We start from the raw sequence: 20,546 nt of genomic DNA on the forward strand, positions 1-20,546 counted from the left end.
CTTGTGGTAACTGATTAGAAATCTCCATTGTAGCGGATATGTCGTGTAAGGGGATAGTTTGCCAAGGTGTTAAAGTAACTGCCGTGACAGGTTCGGAACCCTTCCCCGTCGTGATCCTTGCTCGAAACTCGGCCCGTCGACGTTTGGGTAAAAATTTCCTTGTCAAAAACTTGAAGCATCGTAAAGGCTGCAAGAACTTGGTCCATGATAGAGCAAAAGAGTCATTACTCAAGTGAAGACGTTTGTTGAAATGTCCCAGTTCTCAATTAGAAGGAGTACCTGAATAAAGACGGATGTACACTCAAGTCTCGTATCAAATGTTTGTTGCTGTACTCAATACTATCCGCGACTCTTGCAGTTGTACCCCACACCAACATCGGATCACTGGCCTATTTTGGGGTGTCGATATGCATGTTGGTTCCTGTCAACGGCTGAACAGCGTCTTGGGAGTGTCTCGTTGGTTCGCTAAGAAAACACGTTTCATGACGTGACCATATTAAAGATAATGATCTGCTGTTCGCAGTCGATCTTGATTCTTGATTTTTACACTACCCTCTTATCGATTCCTCAAATCGTCTACAGTATACAGCATTATGGCCGTTGTCGAAGCAGATCCAGTACTGCGTCCTGATGAACGGGTTTGTATTGTTGTCTATCACATGAACCACTGCTAAGCCTGTTGCAGGTTGCAGATGATGGTGACTCCAAACAAGGAAGTGTGAGCGACATAAATCTTCCATATCGACGAGTGAAACGATTGACTGGATGTAGGATGTTGCATCGTCAACTCAAAGTGTTTCCAGTTCCATCCTAAGCTATCGAGAAGAGAATGGACGAACATACCATCGATATAAGGAAGGGAGTATGTTTCATCTATCACTTCAACAAGATACATCACGCTGAATTGTTCCCATAGAATATCATCTTCCCAACGACGCAGTTGAAAACGAGCGACTTGGTACGAACATACATACCACCCGATGGCATGAGATCGTCCACTAATTCAAGCTAGACCTTCAGCATCACCTCTTCTTACTCACTTTTGGCGACAAACTCGGCTTAGCACCACCGAATAAGGTTGACTCGAAGGTTAAGCGTGTCCTTGATCTTGGTACCGGAACAGGAATCTGGGCAATTGACTTTGCGGATGAGCACCACGAAGCAGAGGTCAGTGCGACGCATTGTTTGTGTAGGAGTATATTCTGAACTTCCAGATTGTTGGCATTGATCTGTCTCCAATTCAGCCAGAATTGTAAGTCACGCGGATATAAGGTCCAGGTGACTAACTAACAGATTCGAGCGTCCCGTCGAAAGTCCGGTTCATTATCGATGACATTGATGAAGAATGGACCTACGCTGAGTCATTCGATTATATTCACAGTCGAATGATGACTTTTAGTATCAAGGACTGGGAGGAATACATCCGAAAGATCTTCAAGTGACTCACCGTCTCAAGACTCCGCTTTGCAATTCTCTAACAAATGACAGAGCCCTTACGCCAGGCGGCTATATCGAGATTCAGGAAGTCAGTGGCAGAATCCTCTCCGACGACGGCACCCTCACAGAGACTCATGCTCTCACCAAATGGTTTACGCTTCTCAGTGAGGCCTTTATCAAACTTGGTGGCGCTGCGATCGAGTTCGATGGGATCAAGACCATCATGGAAAAAGTTGGGTTCGTTGATATCGTCGACACGCGATTCAAATGGCCCCTCAACCCTTGGCCTAAGGATAAGAAGTATAAAGAGTTGGGAACGTGGAACAATTCGAATTCGATGGACGCTATTGAGTCATTGACCTTGGCACCGTTTTCGAGGGCGTATGGCTGGTCAAGGGAGGAGGTGGAGACGTTTCTTGTGGAAGTGAGAAAGGACTTGAACAATCGGCAGATCCACGCTTATAACCCGATGTAAGTATGCTTGCAGGAGTTGATTGCTTGTGCTAACCTTTCTAGTTGCTGTATCTATGCGAGAAAGCCTGAGAGCCCCGACGCGTAGTCTTATATCTCTCACTCAATACATCATTTGGCAACTTGAACTCACTTACAACGTGCTACTTTTGTCTACTGCTTGTCAGTCATCTTACGTTTATCTTGATCGTCACCCGTTTGGTCGATAAAGAACAAGGCTGAAGAGAGGACCGACAACCGTTCCGGCAAACCCCGATCGATTCGGTTCTTTCCTTATCCAAGATTAAGAAATGGGGGAGATATGGAGTAAGTGTTTGATGCCAAGATGTTGTTGGAACAGATATCTGGTGAAATATATATCGGCCTTTCCGTTTCGGGTCTCAATCGTTCTACGCCGTTTTTCTGCAGCAAAATCGAGACATGCGATTGGATCCTCAAACGTGTAGGATCAATTCTACAGGGAATGAATTGCACATGCAAGACTTGTCAGACTCACTAGTTGAAGCCCACTCACTAAGTGAAGAAGAGACGGTTTTATTCATCTGAATGGGAATCACGGGCCATGTCCCATGGTCAGTTGTATCTGACAAAAGTTGCTAGACTTGGGCCAAGATATCTGATTGGTTTGTTTCTGTTAGTGATCAACAGTGAGTCGAACGCTATGATGACTGGTCTTACTAGTCCAAATTATTACAGCCTAGATCCATGACTACCGATATTAGCTTCCGTCTTTTTGCTTCTTCTGCCAATCCCACTACAATTCACTGCTAGTGCTAATGCCTAGCGCCTCATTTATAAATGGCGTCCGCCTTTTCTCATCCTCCTCCCCCATCATCATCATCATCACTTTCTCTCTCTTTACCTCTTTGACTTTTGCATTTATTTGTGCCCAAGATGAGAGTGCCACAGCTCATCTTCATCCCTGCTCTTGCTGGGCTGTCGACTGCCACAAGCTATGCTCTCAATGTCTCCAACGATGCGGTACGACATCCATCCCTCCCCTTCGTATTATATCTAACATTATCTAGTGCGTTGCCATCGCAGAACAATTTCCTTCCGACGTCGCTTACTCCAACACAACATCTTACATTCTAGCCAACAACTACTGGTCCCATCGCCAAGCAGAAGTTCACCCTGATTGCTTCGTCTCTCCCCGAACCACGAAAGATGTCTCAAAGATGATCAAGATTCTCACTTCTCTGGATGCGCCCTTCTCTGTCAAGAGCGGCGGCCATACTGCCTTCGCAGGTGGCTCCAATGTCGCCGGTGGTGTCACAGTCGACCTTCAGCATCTCAACAACATCACCGTTTCTAAAGATCGCGAGACAGTTTCTGTCGGACCTGGAAACCGATGGATCAACGTCTCTGAGGTTCTTGATCCGCTCAAACTCGCTGTAGTAGGCGGCCGTGTGGCGAGTGTCGGTGTAGGCGGACTCATCCTCGGCGGTGGTATTTCGTACTTTTCAGGCTCCAAAGGTTGGGCTTGTGATAACGTGCGCAACTATGAAGTTGTTGTCGCATCCGGCGACATCGTCAACGCATCGCCAGACACCAACACCGATCTTTACTGGGCACTAAGAGGCGGTGGTGGTTCCAACTTTGGCATAGTGACACGCTTCGACTTGGCTTCCTTTGAACAGGGTGATTTGTGGTCAACTTCACTCATTCACCCAGGCGCTCTCAACAAGACAATCATACCACATTTCCAGGACTTGACTGAGAATGGTCTGCCAGAAGACCCAAATGCGCACAGCTTTTTCGTCCTGACCTATCAGCCGCTCTTTGGAGGATATATTGCGCTCACAAGTCTTTATCACTCCACGATTCCCTCGCCAGCGAAAAGCATACCTTCAGTCTTCTCCTCGCTTACGGAAATTCCTGGGGCTGTCTCGAATGAGACGGTTGTAGCCAACATCTCTACGCACTCAAAACTTATCGACGTTCCCTACGGTTCGCGACAGACTTGGTGGGACGTCACAGTATCGGCCAAATCCGCATCATTCTTCACAGATCTTGTACCTCTTTTTGAGGCCCGCAATGCTAAGCTCTTTGAGGCCGCCAACGGAAGCAGCGTCGTTCCTTTCTTGGTTTTCCAACCTTTATCGGTCAATATTCTCCAAGCAATGCAAAAGAATGGTGGCAACACGTTTGGTCTTGACCCAAAGGAGGGACCCTTGATGATTGTACAAATTTCTACAACTTGGGAGGATCCTCAACTGGACAAGTTGGTGGAGGATAGTTCACAGGAATTCATCGGCACAGTTGAAACCATGGCAGCGGACCGTGGTCTGGACAATGGGTTTGTCTACATGAACTACGCAGGGAGCAAACAGCAGGTGCAGAAGCACTACAGCGAGGAAAGTCAACAGAGGCTGAAGAAGGTGGTTGATGAGTGGGATCCTGAAGGGAAGCTAGCACGTCTGTGGAGAGGCTACTTCAAAGTTTAGCAGGGATCCCACGGATAAGGTTAGCTGGAAGATATCCATAGAGGTTGAATCGTACTAGATGCCAGTAAATCATGGGCTAGTAGTGAATAGACATGAATTTGATGATATTATCGTGCCAGTATCCACTCATATGGTGCGGCTGATATGTACAAAACAGCGATATCCGGAATAGCAGCCAATCATAAATGAAACAGGTTTTCGGATCAACGCCACCCGGTAAAGTGTGTAGCTTATTCTGATACACGCTACTGTCGGCATCGAAGTGTTCCGATGCTAACAAGGATGCCAAGCTCATCCGGTCAGCCTTCGACAATCTCACCCCAATCGTCAACTACCGGCCCGAAGGTTTGCGGAGATTAGGCAATAACCGGGTCTAACGATGGTATCAGCTCTTTTGGCAAATCGGTGAGCCAAACCGTTTCTTCCTGAGGCTTTAGCCAAGACCGCTCCCTCTATATAGAACATGAAAAGTATTTCATTGCTAGGCCAGTGGCCCTGTCAAGAAGTTGAGACTGTCGCTCATAAGCATGAATAGTGAAAAGTGCGCAGACCAGACCTTATTGGCTCCGGTTCAAGTGTTGAATGAACAAACAAGGACATGTCAGCCACCAACATTACGTAGCATAAGCGGCCAAGCTTGACAATAACTTGTCTGAGGGGTTTTTACCTTTTCCGGTGGAAACTGGGAAACAAAACATTGTTCTTTCACATCGTAACCTCGTGGCAGAAGCATCATCATATGCCATGCAGTCGAAAAACATGTCCGACGACGAGCAGACCCGTCAGGGTATCGCCATTGTACTTAGCTTCAAAAGACTCAACAATAGTGGTGCTGAATATTCAAGGTTCCGGAAGTTGTGGGCGCAGATGATGATTCTATATCCGACGTAGAAAGGTGAAGAGTGACGATCCTGCCTTTGCGCACAACTAATGACACGGGAAGCTCCCACTCCTCAACAGCGTCTGTCGCATCAAGCATCTACGAGTATCGAAGGATCCAAGGCCGAACCTATCAAAATTCTCATACGACTAACTATTGGTATTTCAAAAGCTGATTGTAATGTCACGCGACGATGCTCATCTTGGCATAGGGCCCCAAATGACGACAAACATGTTGAGGCTTTCGACGTAGCGTGAGCATCACAACAACGGCTCTTTTATGATACAAACTGACAGGCAATGAGACATGAATGGCTTACCATGATGCTCGACGACAAGCTTTACGTCCCGCCGATTGGAGAGAACCCTCAGGTAAGTGTACTCCCAATCAACAAGATGCCTGGCTAACCTTCCAGCGAATCCTCGACATCGGAACAGGTACTGGAATTTGGGCGATGTCAGTAACTCACAATTATAGTAGTCATATACTGACTCTACCTCAGTGACATGGCAGATAAGTTTCCCTCAGCAGAGGTCATCGGCATTGATATATCGCCCACCCAACCATCCTGGATTCCACCAAATGTCAAGTTCCAGATCGATGATGCGCAGCTTGACTGGACTTTTGAGCCGGCTTCTTTTGACTTCATCCATATCCGGTACATGCACGGTGCCTTTGACGATTGGCAGAGACTATATCGTCAAATGTTCAAGGCCTTGAAGCCTGGTGGCTGGTTCCAGCACATCGAGCCCGACATCCATCTTAAATGCGAAAACCCAGGTTCGGTAGCTGAGAACGAGTAAGAGATTCTGTCTTTTCACAAGTTGAGAGCTAACGTCGGTCTAGAACCTTTAGACAGTGGGCTCAACTATTCTATGATGCCGGCGACAGGGTTGGGCGTACGTTCAATACCACGAACGGACTCATGCAAGACTCTGCTCGGGAAGCAGGTTTTGAGGACATTGTCCACAAAGTTCACACCATCCCGCTAGGTGATTGGCCGAAGGATGCTCGGCGTAAGAGGCAAGGGCAGTTTGTTGGCTTATACATGGATCTAAGTCTGGATGGCTTTGCGCTGTATCCCATCGGTCAGATCCTCGGCTGGAGTCGCTAAGAGGTCGAGGTTCTTGTGGCAAAGATGCGGTCTATTATTCGTAATCCGAAGCATCTTGGCAGTTGCGACATGTAAGTCCGCTTAACCTCTTATTCTGGACAACACGCTCACTTGATACCTTGTAGGCATTTGCTTTACGGCCGAAAGCCAACCCATACCTAATCATTCATCTGAAGACGTTTCACAGCATCAATGAAGTTGAGACGGCTTGAGAACGTTCTTCCATAACTCATAACATGACTATTAAAACTATATGAGCCTGTTCCAGGCATACATTAAAGGGGTATAGTGTGAACAAATGAACTTGGAGTGCAATCAGAAAGATCTGTTTCTGCTACTTGGCCTACTGCTGTCCCAGCCCTCCTCCTCCTCCACAACTTGTTGTGTAATGACAGTTTTGGCTGAGATTCCTGCGCCCTCATAGATGGGAATAGTGTCCTCGCTGTCATTACTCTCGCTGCCAGCCCTTATACTCACACTGAAATTGGCGCTATTTGGAGAGTGCAGAGCTTTATCATGGGTAGGTATCGGGATACTGTCATCGTGCAGAGTGCTTGTGTCGTCAAACATATTGCTGCGCCGTCCCGTTCTTGTTCGAGGAACGTTTCCAACATATAGACTGTTGCGTGGCTGAGTGTAGCGGGAGGCACGGTTGCTTCTGCCCAAGGATGAAGCAAACATCCGGGGCATGAGCTTGGAGACTAAGGGTCGCAGAGTCGGTAGGCAGGCTGCTATAATCGCAATTGCGATTTCAAGGAATGACCATATGGCAGCATCCACGTTATCCCAGTTGGGATCTTTTGTGGACGCAGCAGTCCTGAGTGTTTGGATGCGATAAATCGAGATGAAGCATGTGCTACTATTGTTAGTATATGCCAATTGAGGGATAGTATTGCCAACAACTTACAAGAACCCAAGACTAAAGATGGCAAAGAGCATCATCTTCTGCTTCCTCGGGAGATTGAGACTCTTGATGACCGGCAAAGGCAGACAGAATATGGTGATGTCTGTTGCTAGATTGAACCCAGCCATGATATACCATATCAGAAGTGGATCAAGGCATCGTCCAGGTAGTTCATGGTCCCAGAACTTGGCGACAGGAACACAAATGAGAATATTGAGGAAGGCAATGACAACCGTCCAAGCAACCATCAGAGCCGTTCCATAGAACGTGATGAGTTGTATGGCTTGGATAGCGAAGACGCGTCGGTATTGGAGTAATATTCCAATCTTGACAAGACACATGGCGATGTTGTAAATGACAATAGACGCGTAGAAGGACTAGCAATTGCGTCAGCACAAGTGTGATATAGTGTAGCAAACAATAACGAACCTTCATGTAGGGAACATATGCGCTTTTCGGTTGCTCCCATGTGTGATATCCTAGTCCATATTTGTTCTCTTAACAGAAGTCAGCAGTTGGCCTTTTAGAAACATTGAAACCACTCACCAAGACCAATGGCCACAGCGGAGCCGATAGCGAGCACCTGTGCCACCACCATCAAGCCATCGTCCAAGCCAAATGAATTGAGCACTTTCGTTCGTATATAAGTCCGTAAGACGACGGTTGTGGCGGATAATAGAGAGAAGGTTATGAGAACCGCTTGGATTTCGAGTGAGCGCGATGCATCCGTTGTGCTCTCCATGCTTCTGGGTTTGTGATCGTTCCAGCGGAGATACATGTCGTCTGTGAGTGAAAGCCGTCCTTCAACGACGAGTGAGATAGATACCTCTTGAACCACTGTTGAACAGGGACCTGGGGAAGTGAGGGGTATTGTACTGAGATGAGACAGAACCGAGACCCAAGCTCTAGGGCAGAGATCGACCCTATTGTGGTGACACTACTGTAACATCGTACGCTCGGTGTAGTCGAGCTGCATCCATCCACCGGGCGTCGATCAACGCTGACGGGCAATTTGACGGGCCAATACCCATTTCTGAGTAATTTTCTCCGCCGTCGTTATTGTTACTGCCGATCGTTGATGATGCGAACTCGTCTGGGACCTGCTGATCCCTGCTCGATCAAGACTCGTTCGTTTGGACATAATCCAATCAAGCATGGATCTCATCTACCAGGTGCTCTTTACAGGCAACGCTATAACTAGTCTGTGCTCCAAGCGTTTTTTGCAGTCGTTGATTGTTGTCGATCACAATATGCCTCGTGGTAGGTGGGGGATGGTTTCTGAATGGATAGATGGATTAGAATACGGTTACAGATGTGACTACTATAAAACGTACAATAGACGAAATGAGTAAGAGAGTCGATGCCACATTAGGCAGAGTTTTGGGATGTGACCTTTGTAGTGTCAAGCTTGGGTTCTTGTTAGAGCCCTACATATATTGAAACCGGTACCTGAATGAATGGCCAATCCTTTCTGATAGTCACAAAGATCAAACTGATCTTCACATGAAACTGTGTATCCAATTCCGTTGTGGCGAAACATATGAATCCATTGCGGAATTTGACACATGTTACCCCTGCATCTTGTACCCACCACAGCCTAACAGCATGTGCGGAATGACATGGGATTCCTTGTAATGGTTCTCCGGGGTTTCCGACGCGTGTCGAAATATTCCTTGTGAGCAGATAAATCGCGATGGCGACATAGATCAATTCCAGGGCAGCATGCTTAATTCCCAATCATACAACACAAGGAATTTCCCCCGATATTTCTGCTCCAAAATTATTGAAGTTGTCCATCTTTTGTCACTCTTCCACACACCGACTGACCGGTCAAGATGGCCATTGCTGCGGGCACTTGGCATTAAACTAATTTAGTTAGTGCATAGACTTGTCAAATGTCAACAACAGCGGGTCAAATGAGGCCGTTTACTCTGAGCCTGTCAATGCTGTGCCTTATTTCAAACCCTCCACTATATACAACAGATGATCAACATCTTCTGCGCTTTGATATCTGAAATGAGAAACATTAATGACAGGGAAGCCTTGCCAACTCTGCGCTCATCGATCAGGTGGAAGGTTACCAGTTATTATAAGCTATACCTTTCTAATGGCCACAGTTGTCATTCCGGGACTAGTATTGGATGAAGAACCAGGGTTCTTAGTGCTGCAACGTACAGAGTGTACATCACCAGGGTTTGTTGCCCGTCACCTTCAGCTCAACTCCGTTCATGCGGTCCACTATGCCAATATCATTTCAAAAGGTCATTATTCGTACTAGTCAATTGTTGGCGGAATGCGGGTAATCTTTCAAATCGTGATAACGATGAGTTAAAAGAAGGCTACGCATGTTACTAGTGTATATCTATACGTCATACTTGTAAATGAAGCGAACCCCTCACAATGGCTCAGATCGTCCGTGGGGCTCCTATAGCGCATTGTCTTCGTACGGCTGGTATCGCAAAGTGAATTGCAATGGATCACTGGCTTTGATGTCACCTTTGTCCTGGAACTTGTCCTTGGGACCGCGATCTACCACCACTGCCCCCTTGTGTCCATCTGCCTCTCGGATATGTCCCAAAAACTCTGTCCCCGAGTGGACCTCAATCACCACTTTTACCTCTTGTCCAAGACCTTGTGCAGTCTGATCAGTTACGGGCATACAGCGGATGCGCACCTCTTCTTCTTTCTTGACCTTGTAACATTCTTGCAACTGGGTCCTCTTATACTTCTCGGTGCCAGGGACGTAGCCAACTGGGCAGTTGGCATCAGCCTTCCACACATTGTAACCTTCCTGCTTCATGAGCTGAGAGGTTTCGTTAGTCAGGGAATTTAATACATCGGTGTACATATAAAAGAGAGGTCGACTTACCCGGAGACGTTGATTTTCACCTTGTACCACTTTCCCAGAGAGCTGGAACACCTGCGCATCATTGTTTTGCACGCTTCCCAAAGAAAGTGTCTTTCTGCTGCCTCTTCCCAACGTTTGCGCATAAACCATCTTACAATATTCTGGGTTATCTTTCAAGTTGACGAGGAAGTCCGGGGCTGGAATATCTCCTCTCTTGAAAAGATCTGCGAAAATGATCCCGGCTAAAGTCGCATATCAATATTTGGTTATGCCTTGACAATACGTGACAGGCGATGTAACACTTACGGACAGAGTCAGCATCGGTATTGAATCCTAGATACCTTGAGCTTTCTTTGTGATAGAAGCAGATATCCACTGAATCACTTGATGCGCGTTCTTCGAATCTCTTCAAATTCTCAAAGACATACTTCTGATCCTTCGCGACCTGGGAAATGATATCTTCAATCGAGATGACGTTGTCTTGCTGTGCAGTATTAGCATGCGTTCATAAACTCTAGGTACATATTTATACCTTGACCACCCGCCAATTGTAGTAAGATGAGACGGTACTACACCAAGCAGGAGGACTAACAGTCATGTCAGTATATTTGTAAGTATTGGTAGGGCCAGTCCCAACATACTTATTACAGAGGAGGGTGTCGCCTCCTTTGGCCTCCCAAGCCATATGACTGTCGTATGTAGAAGTCGAAGACTTGTTCTGTTGCGTACTGTCTTCTCCATAACCTCCCTTGACAGTACCTTCAGCCGCCGGTCCAGCGAAAGACGCTGCGGCCGTAACCTTGAGCCGTTTCGACTTTTCTCCAACTGTGCTGCCCGTTACAGCGTTGGATTCTTGGGTCGAATGCAGACGGCCACCCAACTGTACCTTGGTAGAAAAGAAACATCCTGGTACAGTGAATCTGCATTAGCAACGGGATAGCTAGAAGATCTCATACTCCAATGGCATACCAAACTTTCTCTTGAACCTTCCGGCGTCCTCACGAGTTTTTACAGTAGCAAGATCATTCTTGCATTCCTGAGTCAGCTCTAGGTTATCATAGTCGAGACTAAGAGTGACACGCGGGAACTATAAATCTGGATTAGCTAATCGTATATCTGAGAAGGATCTCGATATATTGGACTCACGTTGTATGTGATAATCATATGGTCGGTCTCTTCATCCCTTCGTATCTGGTTGCGCTCGCTGCTCTCGTATTCGTGACCACCAGTGACACCTCCACTCCATCCGAAAGCACCACCTCCTCTGCTTAGGTTAGCGGCTTTGATACTCACGAAATCTGGCTCCAATAACATACATGGCAACCTCGGATGAGTTCTTGGAAAGAGAACTCTCAGCCATAGCCGTCATGACCGATGTCTTGTGCTCAGAAACTTCGACATACGCGTCATCTGTAACAATGAATCGAGGGATTCGGTACTCTTCAGTCTACAGTCTTGTTAAGCAAAGTTGTTTTATATCCATGCACCACTTACTGTTCCATTGCTCCCTTCCTTCCCAGTCCCGTTGTTGGTACCGTCTTCAGTAAAGTCGAAAATGGCCCGGGGTTTGAGTCGAAAGGCTGCTTCCGTTTAGCCTTGCTTTACTTAACTTTTGCATTTCTCAGTCGTCACTTACCCGGGTACATGGCCCTTTCCACTGTGATGGGAAGATTGTATGCTTCTCGGAAAATGGTGTTCCCATGTAGCAAGGAATTGGTCTCTACCACCGAGTTCCACTGTTCCTCCGACATGTCGGCCGGATGGCTATCAACAGGCTGTTAGTGGCAACACATTTGATGCGGACTGGATCGTGACTCACATGATGCTTCCGGTTCCAACTTCTGCCATAAAGTCCCGATGGCTGTATGAACCTTTGAGCATCTTGCGCTCCTCTTCAGGCAAGAGCTCTGCTTTCTAGTCTAATGTCAGAAACCGAGATAAGCATCATTACTTCAGGTATAGACATACCTTGAGCTCAAATTCCATCTTCTGCTTCAGAAACTCCTTGGTCTTCTCGTCCAGTCCCAAGTTGCGCTTAAGCGATCGAAAGTAAATTTTGATCGATGTCTTTTCCTTTCTGTCAACTTCCTTGACATTAGTGACAATCTGTTTCGACTTGTCCTGCTCAGCTCCAGGTTCCTTTCCCTGGCTCGCAGCAAGGTCCTTGTAGTCAGATAGAGTTAGATTGTCCTTCAACTCAGCTCCTGAGAGAGTGCAGAAGGTACATGATGCCCTACGAAGACTCAGTACGCGACAATAGTCGGAAAACAAACCAGTAACTTACTCTCTCCATGATAGAGCCTTGTTGGCGCGAAGGTGGGCTCGGACCTCGGACAATTTCTTTTCCATCTCTATCTTTGGTACAGGGGCGATCTTGTCAAGTTGAGCAGCCTTGGTGGAAGTGTCAACAAAATAAATCTCAAAGAGCATTTGTTCGGCCTTGTCGCTATTCTTTGCGCCATTCTGTCCTTTATTTTCTGTGCCTGTCATGACTTCTTTTTTAGATGAATTGTTTGTCTGCTGGATTTAACGTAATTGTGTCGTGGTAAGTAGGAGGAACAGCAACAGTGCCAGGTAATGGGTAAATAAATATAGAACATTACAGGTATATAGGTGTTTTGCCGCTGGCGATTGGTACAGTAAGTTTCGCTGCAATGTAGAGCAACGTCACTGTAAGACATCTGAGATATTTAATCACATTAATACCAAGGCAATTGAGCCTTTTTAGCTATAGATCTACCTCAGCCGCAAGCCCGATCTGCCGTGCCCGTGCGAATCATTTCCGTATTTGCGATTCTACCTTGGCAATTCTTTGCTATTGGCATCTAGCTCTCTATATCTCCCTTGTATATGTCTCAGGTTATTAGAAACATTGACCACTGGGAACGTAAGGGACGAGACTAGTAGGTCACTTTATACCCCTTCGAGTGTAGTTCTTAGACCATATATTTTTATACCCTAACGCTTCGGGGGTCATTTGTCTGTCACCCAGTAGATATGGTGATTACTTACCGAGTTGCCGATGACACGGCGAGACACGAGGGAGATCGACATTCCCCATATGCTGACCGTGCACACGGCATGAGCTGCTGTTGCAAGCCGTATTACTATCTCGAAAATAGGGTAGCAAATAAGAGAATGTTACCAAAGAGGATGTAGGGAATGGAAAGCATAGCCAGGAAATCAGTCAGAAGTATAGGCTCAAGGCTTCGTCATCTGAGAATTGATGGTGATGCGGTGGAGAGAAGCATGTTAGTAAGACAATCATAGCGCAAGCTTTACAGAAATTCCTGTTAGACTAATACAAAAAGAGCCTTCATTTTAGCATAAGATAACTCAAATCTGATTGTTGATATCGGGGATTCCTGTCTGTTTCTCAGGTCAAGCTTGAAGTGTTTGGCTCATCAAAGTCGGCTACATAAATCGCACATTGAGTGAGATGCAATTGCTTTCTAGTTATCGAAAACTTCTGAAATAATGTCTAGTCGCACATACCGTTATTTGGACACGTAAATTGCTACCAAAAGCGAAGCGTTCCTCACCACTAAACATGATGTCGCTCACGTCTCGCGCTTGAACTCTCGGGTAGCAAGGTACTCTTGGAAATACACCAGCAGCGGGTGCGAGAGAAAAAGCACACTCCCACAACAGATTGCATGCCTGGATCCAAGATTTTCTGGCCGCAGGTTAAGTTATAGGTACGGTAGAGGTTACCTCCCAGAAATGGTTTGAGAACGCTTATAGTAGGCGAATGATAACTCGAATGCGATCAGGATAGTTCCTTACTTAATAGATAGACTGCTTTTCTTCTTCATCTTGGTTGAACATGCCACAAAGAGTAAAAGGGGACTCGTAATGACTTGGTAAGAAACCCCATTAATTTTGTTGTATCCGCAACGATATCAGTCATCAACGGGGCAGAGTACTCGAAGCGACTCCAACACCGAGAATGTCGTTCAATGCAAGGAAATGAGGGTCGGACAGGACAGCCGCCTCGTTCCCCCTCTGAGATCTTGGCACAGTAGAAAGGCTAGTTGTCAACTCGTGATCGGTCGCTGGGGACAAGGCAAATTCTGAAATGATGCCCATGTCAGACTCGGAGTTTGTTGATAAAATACAGGTTCGCCGAGGAGCTATTCAACAACGATGCAAAGACGTTAAGCCCAAACTGTCAAGGCCGCGTGCCTAGACACACTGATCATCGGGAATGATCGGGTATTCTATACGCCACCAGGGGACCAGACTTGAGAAAGAAAGGTTAGCCGAGTAAGAAAAAGACGCAGAGAGTCAGATTGTTCAGATGGTCTTTCAAGCTACAAGATCTTATCTTTTTAGCACCTTGGCACCTGCGCACAAGACTCATCCAGGCCAAGCTAGCATCCTTTTCGCCCGTTCTACTGGTAAAGTAGTGGAGTGTAAGACGAAGAAAAAAATGATTTTGCTTGGTTATCTCCACTTGGTTCAAAATCTTAGAGTCCAGATCTGGTTACTTTCAAGAGGTTTTGAAATAAAAGAAGAACGGCCCCGTTATCGCGCATATGACTATCAGGCTATTGCAAGGATATTGCAGAAACGGAGCCAACATTGAACCGTAGGTCCGGTTCAGTGACAGGGATGTTCGGGTAGATATTCAAGCTTATTGGCTAGAAGACGTTAATTCCTGGTTCAGGACCAGGGCATTATACCTCTGCCGCGTTGAAGAGTGGCATTGATGGATTTACGAGATTGGGGGATTGGATCGGCAGTCTTTTTTTCTCTTTGTCAACACTGTATTTCTAAGCTTGAAGATAAACAACTGCCGCGTACACAAAGTCATTCCACCAAACCCCCCTGTAACCAAAGTCCCCAAAGGCAAAAGGATCAGGGAATAATGGACAAGCAGACTAGACCAAAGGATGGCAAACTGATGATCAAAGTGGTCTGATGAGATGATCAAAACCGCCGATTGATTAGATAGAATCACCGCTAATAATGCACCATGTGGGCAGAGGAGTTATATCTAAAAGATCTAATCTGATTCTGGAAACAATCTCCGGTCCAACCACCTCCATTGCCACCAGAGTTTTCCTAGGAGACACAAATAGTCAAGCACTTTAATCGACCATCACAGTGCCGGGTTGACCATGCAATTAATCCCACCTCGGGATCCCACAACCGGAAGGATTCAGACGCCAGTCCATTGATGGTTCGTTAGACCCTTGGCATTTTCAAGGGTTGCCAAGACACACCTTGTCTATACTAACGCTTGGAATATTTTTTCGCCTCTGCTGATTGATAAAAGATCGACAGTTCCTTTTCTCGACACTTTTGATCCCTACTCCTTCAATCAATTCCACTGCCAAACACAATCACAGCAATTTATTTGTGCTTGATTGCCCAACATGAACCCCATCATGGTTGAATCACCTAACAAGGATGGCAGATCCTCTGACGAGGAGAAGAACAATGCCATCCCACAGACTGAGTCTGCTGCTCGTCCTGAAGGCTCCGATTTTGAGTCCGACGGTGAGTATCAGGAGGGAATTGAGCGCGTGCGCGCCATTACCTCGGTGTGGACCAAAAAGACTCTGGTTAGCATGTTTTTGATGTAAGCTTTTATTCCCCTCACCTTTTGGAGAGCATCTGTGGAGGCCATGTCTAACATTATCCTATCAGGTTGTACTTGATCTCTTTTGTCGACATGATCATGAACTATGTCGATTCAGCTCTCAACCCTTATATCACTTCAAGTTTCGGTGCTCACGGTCTTCTCAACATTGGAAGTATCTTGGCTTCCATTATCGGAGCATGCGCTCCTCTTCCCCTCGCCAAGGCCATCGATGTCTGGGGTCGAGTCGAAGGATTCGCCTTTATGATGGTTGTTTGCCTTGTTGGCATGATCATGAAGGCCACCTGTACCACTGTCCAGATGTACATTGGCGCTCACATTCTCTACTGGGTTGGCCATATCGGAATCATGTATGTCATCGGCGTCATGCTGGCTGATATGACTACCCTAACAAACCGTGCCTTCATCTACGGTATCAACACCACACCTCGTATCGTCGCTACCTTTGCCAGTCCCCAGATTGCCACTGGCTTCTACAAGAATCTCAACTTCCGCTGGGCTTTTGGAGCTTTCGCCATCATCATTGCCGCGTGCAGTGTCCCTGCGATGGCTACCATGATTCACATGTTCCGCACAGCTACCAAGCAAGGTGTCATCACAAAGAAGCGATCAAACCGCACATTCCTCCAGTCTCTCAAGTTCTACTTCATTGAGTTTGATATTGTCGGAATCTTGCTTCTTTGTGCTTGCATCTCCTGCCTGCTTCTTCCTTACAGTCTGGCTGCTTATGCTCCCAAGACCTGGGCCACACCTTACATCATCGCCCTCGAAGTTCTTGGTGTTGTTCTGATCCCTATCTTCTATGTCTATGAAGCAAAGGTAGCGCCTGTTCAGTTCTTGCCTTTCAAGTACCTCAAGCAGGGAACCATCATCGGCTCTTGCTTGCTCAATGCCATCATGTTCCTGTCTACCTTCAGCTGGAACGCCTATTTCGGCTCTTACCTCCAGGTTGTCAACAGGTTGAGCATCGCCAACGCCAACTACGTTCTCAACGCTTACTCCCTGACCTCTTCCGTCATCGCGCCTGGAGTCGGATGGTTTGTTGCCCGCACTGGTAACATCAAGTGGACTGCCATGGCTGGTGCTCCCATTATGCTTCTGGGTACCGCTTTGATCATTCCCTTCCGAAATGAAAACACCAACGTCGGTCTTTTGGCTTTCACTCAGATCCTCGTCGGTTTTGGTGCCGGTGTTTTCTCCACCGTCGACCAAGTCGCTGTCATGGCTCCCGTCACTCACCAATACCTCGCCGTCACCAGCGCTCTTTCTGGTCTCTTTGGTGGTGTTGGTGCTGCTATCGGTTATGCCATCGCTGGTGGTTTCTGGAACAACGTTATGCCTGCTCAACTGGCTCAACGCCTTCCCGAGGCTGCCAAGGCTAACGTTTCCGTTATTTTCGGTGACATTGAGGTCCAAAAGTCCTTCGCTGATGGCTCGCTTGAGCGTGAGGCCATTGTTGGTGCTTATGCTCACACCATGAGACTCATGGCTATTACTGGTGTTGCTACCATGCCCCTTTGTGTTCTTTCAATTATTATCTGGAAGAACATCAACGTCCGAAAGGTTGAGGAAGAGAAGGGCAAGCAGACCAAGGGTATGGTCTTTTAATTGGAGACATCGAAAAGCAAAGCATCCGGTGTCCTCTGGCATTGTCCGGGGGCATGTCGTAGCTGATTTACGATGGCGAATATATATAAAATAAAAGTAATCTAGTTTAATCAAAGCACTATATCGTTCACTTTCTCTATTGTACCTGTGATAAATACCGTCAAGCTGTAGGTAGCTGTGTCCATCGTGCTCCCACGTTCTTATGACGAGTCAATGGCGAGAGTCCCAACCCATTCGAGCAGTAGTGGACTAGCTTCACCTCGCGATATGCTTCTCGAAGTTTGCCGAAACGAGCCATGTCGCCGTCGGAAATACCAGTAACCTGGAATTGGGGTTCGGTTAATGTCATCTACCAGGGGACGGCGCTACTGCAGCAAGGCTTTACTTAGGGTACATATCACTGTAACATATAGATATCACGCCAAGAATAGATAAAACGGATGCAGAGTGATATAAAATGTAAATCAATTCGCTTAATTCATGTCAAAATCATACTAGCTTATCCCATGCCTCTAAACCAGATCAAGCAATCTCCTTGGTGGGTCTGTTCTCAATGTAGGAAACGTTGCCATGTGTGTTCATGGCCATCTCCTCCTTTTCGTTGTAAACAGCATCCTGCTCCTCAGCGTCTTTGTTACCGAACAAGCCGATCTTGTACCAGGGAAGATCGAAAAGTCTGTCCATGCTCTCGAGAGATCGGCCAGCGGTCTCGGGGACGGAAACGATAACCCAGAGACCACCAACGACGAGGATGGCAGCGTAGGTCCAGAATGTTCCGTTGGGGTTAATGCCTCCCTTTGATGTAGGCAGAAGCATGTTAGGTGTGGCGCGGCTGCTACCGTATTGGCACAGGAAATGCAGGGTCATGGCGAACGAGGTTGCCAGAGCTCGGATTCGGAGAGGGAAGAGTTCGGCAGTAAGGATGTAGGACATGGTGTTCCAACCAAGAGCCCAGCCAATACCGGAAATGTAGATCATAGCCATAGCTCCACGAGCGGCAGCGGAAGAGCCGGTAGGCTCAGGGACAGCTGTGAGGAATGCGCCAACGTAGATCATAGCGAAAGCCTGGAGAGTAATACCGGCCATAAGAGCGCGCTTACGACCAATAACATCGACCAGGAAGAGAGCACAGCTGATGGCGGACAGAAGCTTGACGATGCCAAAGAGGGCAGTGACAAGGAGACCGGTCTCAGAGCCGTGGATACCAAGGAGTTCGAAGAGATCAGGGGCGTACAAGGTGATAGAACCAGCGCCAGACCACTGAGCAAGAACCTGGACCATGCTGGCAAGGTACAGACGGTACAGGTTGCTGCTGTTGAGGAAAAGCTCCTTACATGTACCGAAGAAAGAGGTATTGACGCTCTCGAGCTCGTGCTCGTGGGAAGCTTGGATAGCGGTCATTTCGCGGACGATGTAATCGGAGTCGATAGATTGTTGTCGTAGGCGAGCCATGACAGCAGTGGCCCTTTCAACTTGACCCTTCTTGACAAGGAAACGGGGAGATTCGTCGACGAAGAAGCTGAGAAGGAAGATCAAACCAGCGAACATGAGATGAAGGCTGGTGGGGACGAGCCAGCGGGCGTGGGTGTCGTCGCCCATATGTAGAGAGCAGCCGTAGTTGGCGAAGTAGGCCAGAACGATACCGAGATAGACGAAGCCGGAGAAGACACAAGTGCAGAGACCACGAACAGCTGATGGGGCGATTTCGGCGAGGTAGACGGGTCCCACGACTGCTGTTTGACCAACTCCTAGACCAGCGATGAAGCGACCAGCGTAGATGGCACCGAGGTTGCCACCATTGGCCATGAAGATGACGATTCCTGCAATCCAAACAAGGCAGAGCTGACGAGTAGCCCAGATACGACCGATTCTATCACAAATCATGAACGCACTGTAGACACACGACAAGGTTAGCGCCGGTGTAGCATGGCTCGGTGGCTTGTTTGATTGGTACTTACATGAGGGCACCTCCGACACAACCGATCTGGACCATGGCAGAAACATTAGCCTTGATGTTGGCCTGCTCGACCTCGGAGTATTCCTTGAAATGGATATATTTCTGAAAGTCCTTGGATTTGAAAGCGCCTGAAATGAGACCCTCGTCAATTCCACGAGCGGCACCCATCAGACCAAAGGCGAAGACGGCGAACCATAGTCGCCAATTGAACACGCCTTGTGGCTCGTCAACTTCTTTGAGCTTGAAGATGTTGACGGGCTTCTTCACTGGGCCTCCAGCCATAATGTCTCTTTGTCGTTGAAGCTGTGGATAAGAAGAGTAAAAGGCTAAAAGGTTGAAGAGACGAGATGAAGATGAGACACAAGAACCTTGAAAGAGAAAGGTCTGGAGGAATCTCTCTTTAAGTATTGAACCTGAATCTGAATCTGAGCCTGGATCTTCTTCTTCTTCTTCTTCTTCTTCTTCTTCTTCTGTCTGGGGAAGTTCGGGGTCAAGGTATCTTATAGTGAAAGGACAAGACCATCACCATGCGGAAGGGGGGAAGCGAAGGTTTTAGTTCTTACCCCATGGAATATGGGGTAAAGTGACTAGTTTACCCCATGGAGTATCGAGGGCAAGGAACAAGAGAAACGGTTTGTGATTCAATGAAAAAGCATAATGACTATCGTGGTAGAGTTGGAGTTGTGATTGCAGTGTAGTCACCAGCAAAAAGAAAGAACGGGGATACTGCCGGTTGTCTTCCCGGGGTGTTGGTGTTCCCGCGGGAGAGAGTGAATGGGTCCTTGGTAAATAGTTCCCCGTTTCTTAATTAAGTGGCGGTTTTGGTCTAGACGTAGTGTCCTCGAGAGTTCCAGAATGGATTGACATCCCGTGGCTTGAAGAGGTAAAGGGTACCAAGTCCACGGGACAAGACAGTTAGGGGATCAATCTAGAACTCATTGATCAAGTGCCTCCCTTGTACTGTTGGAGGCAAGAGCCTCATGTTCCCCCAGGTTTTAGGTATGGCCCGTACTGAATATAGCACGCATAACCCAATCTCGAGATCTAATAAGCTTTCCTCCAAACCCCGGACTTATCCACTTGTTCTCGTCTGTCTTGGCCAAGTCTGGGCATGCAGAAATGGCGCTTCGCCAAGACGGGTGCTAGATCATCATCTCGACCCGTTTTTCTCGGCACAAACGGCACACAAGAACCCTCTTGTTCCCCGTCAGGTTTCTTTTTTTGCAGTCACTCTGCCCGGGCTCGCCTCGCGCCTCTTGCTGTGCGCTGCTG

General features: G+C 47.3%; 8 protein-coding genes across 8 annotated transcripts; 5 read left to right on the top strand and 3 right to left on the bottom strand.

Moving 5' to 3' along the window:
* Positions 1–593: 593 nt before the first annotated feature.
* On the top strand, positions 594–1,996 carry FSST1_001256 (class I SAM-dependent methyltransferase; the record flags this gene model as incomplete). Its single annotated transcript, XM_083226687.1, has 9 exons — positions 594–638; positions 693–716; positions 772–862; positions 917–958; positions 1,013–1,167; positions 1,215–1,252; positions 1,301–1,438; positions 1,489–1,908; positions 1,954–1,996. The coding sequence occupies 9 exons, from the start codon at positions 594–596 to the stop codon at positions 1,994–1,996; spliced, it is 996 nt and encodes a 331-aa protein (XP_083091438.1).
* An 806-nt stretch (positions 1,997–2,802) lies between these two features.
* Positions 2,803–4,355, top strand: FSST1_001257 (FAD-binding oxidoreductase; the record flags this gene model as incomplete). The annotated part of the gene is made up of 2 exons (XM_083226697.1): positions 2,803–2,889; positions 2,937–4,355. 2 exons carry the CDS (start codon positions 2,803–2,805, stop codon positions 4,353–4,355), a joined length of 1,506 nt encoding a protein of 501 aa, XP_083091439.1.
* A 744-nt stretch (positions 4,356–5,099) lies between these two features.
* On the top strand, positions 5,100–6,349 carry FSST1_001258 (class I SAM-dependent methyltransferase; the record flags this gene model as incomplete). Its single annotated transcript, XM_083226708.1, has 8 exons — positions 5,100–5,153; positions 5,201–5,250; positions 5,299–5,394; positions 5,447–5,483; positions 5,532–5,606; positions 5,651–5,691; positions 5,738–6,034; positions 6,082–6,349. 8 exons carry the CDS (start codon positions 5,100–5,102, stop codon positions 6,347–6,349), a joined length of 918 nt encoding a protein of 305 aa, XP_083091440.1.
* A 24-nt stretch (positions 6,350–6,373) lies between these two features.
* FSST1_001259 (uncharacterized protein) lies at positions 6,374–6,511 on the top strand (the record flags this gene model as incomplete). The annotated part of the gene is made up of 2 exons (XM_083223832.1): positions 6,374–6,420; positions 6,475–6,511. The coding sequence occupies 2 exons, from the start codon at positions 6,374–6,376 to the stop codon at positions 6,509–6,511; spliced, it is 84 nt and encodes a 27-aa protein (XP_083091441.1).
* A 153-nt stretch (positions 6,512–6,664) lies between these two features.
* On the bottom strand, positions 6,665–8,031 carry FSST1_001260 (uncharacterized protein; the record flags this gene model as incomplete). The annotated part of the gene is made up of 4 exons (XM_083226718.1): positions 6,665–7,205; positions 7,257–7,630; positions 7,683–7,750; positions 7,800–8,031. The coding sequence occupies 4 exons, from the start codon at positions 8,029–8,031 to the stop codon at positions 6,665–6,667; spliced, it is 1,215 nt and encodes a 404-aa protein (XP_083091442.1).
* A 1,647-nt stretch (positions 8,032–9,678) lies between these two features.
* FSST1_001261 (uncharacterized protein) lies at positions 9,679–12,591 on the bottom strand (the record flags this gene model as incomplete). Its single annotated transcript, XM_083226729.1, has 13 exons — positions 9,679–10,056; positions 10,123–10,343; positions 10,408–10,585; positions 10,634–10,688; positions 10,743–11,007; positions 11,071–11,188; positions 11,248–11,365; positions 11,418–11,548; positions 11,596–11,681; positions 11,738–11,865; positions 11,921–12,015; positions 12,070–12,334; positions 12,386–12,591. The coding sequence occupies 13 exons, from the start codon at positions 12,589–12,591 to the stop codon at positions 9,679–9,681; spliced, it is 2,244 nt and encodes a 747-aa protein (XP_083091443.1).
* Positions 12,592–15,482: 2,891 nt separating this feature from the next.
* On the top strand, positions 15,483–17,317 carry FSST1_001262 (uncharacterized protein; the record flags this gene model as incomplete). The annotated part of the gene is made up of 2 exons (XM_083226740.1): positions 15,483–15,688; positions 15,757–17,317. 2 exons carry the CDS (start codon positions 15,483–15,485, stop codon positions 17,315–17,317), a joined length of 1,767 nt encoding a protein of 588 aa, XP_083091444.1.
* Positions 17,318–17,839: 522 nt separating this feature from the next.
* On the bottom strand, positions 17,840–19,556 carry FSST1_001263 (general substrate transporter; the record flags this gene model as incomplete). The annotated part of the gene is made up of 2 exons (XM_083226750.1): positions 17,840–19,208; positions 19,276–19,556. The coding sequence occupies 2 exons, from the start codon at positions 19,554–19,556 to the stop codon at positions 17,840–17,842; spliced, it is 1,650 nt and encodes a 549-aa protein (XP_083091445.1).
* Positions 19,557–20,546: the final 990 nt, after the last annotated feature.

The sequence above is a fragment of the Fusarium sambucinum genome, chromosome IV (assembly GCF_050947815.1).
Source record: "Fusarium sambucinum isolate potato_lamoka chromosome IV, whole genome shotgun sequence".
In the NCBI taxonomy this organism is placed as follows: Eukaryota; Fungi; Ascomycota; class Sordariomycetes; order Hypocreales; family Nectriaceae; genus Fusarium; species Fusarium sambucinum.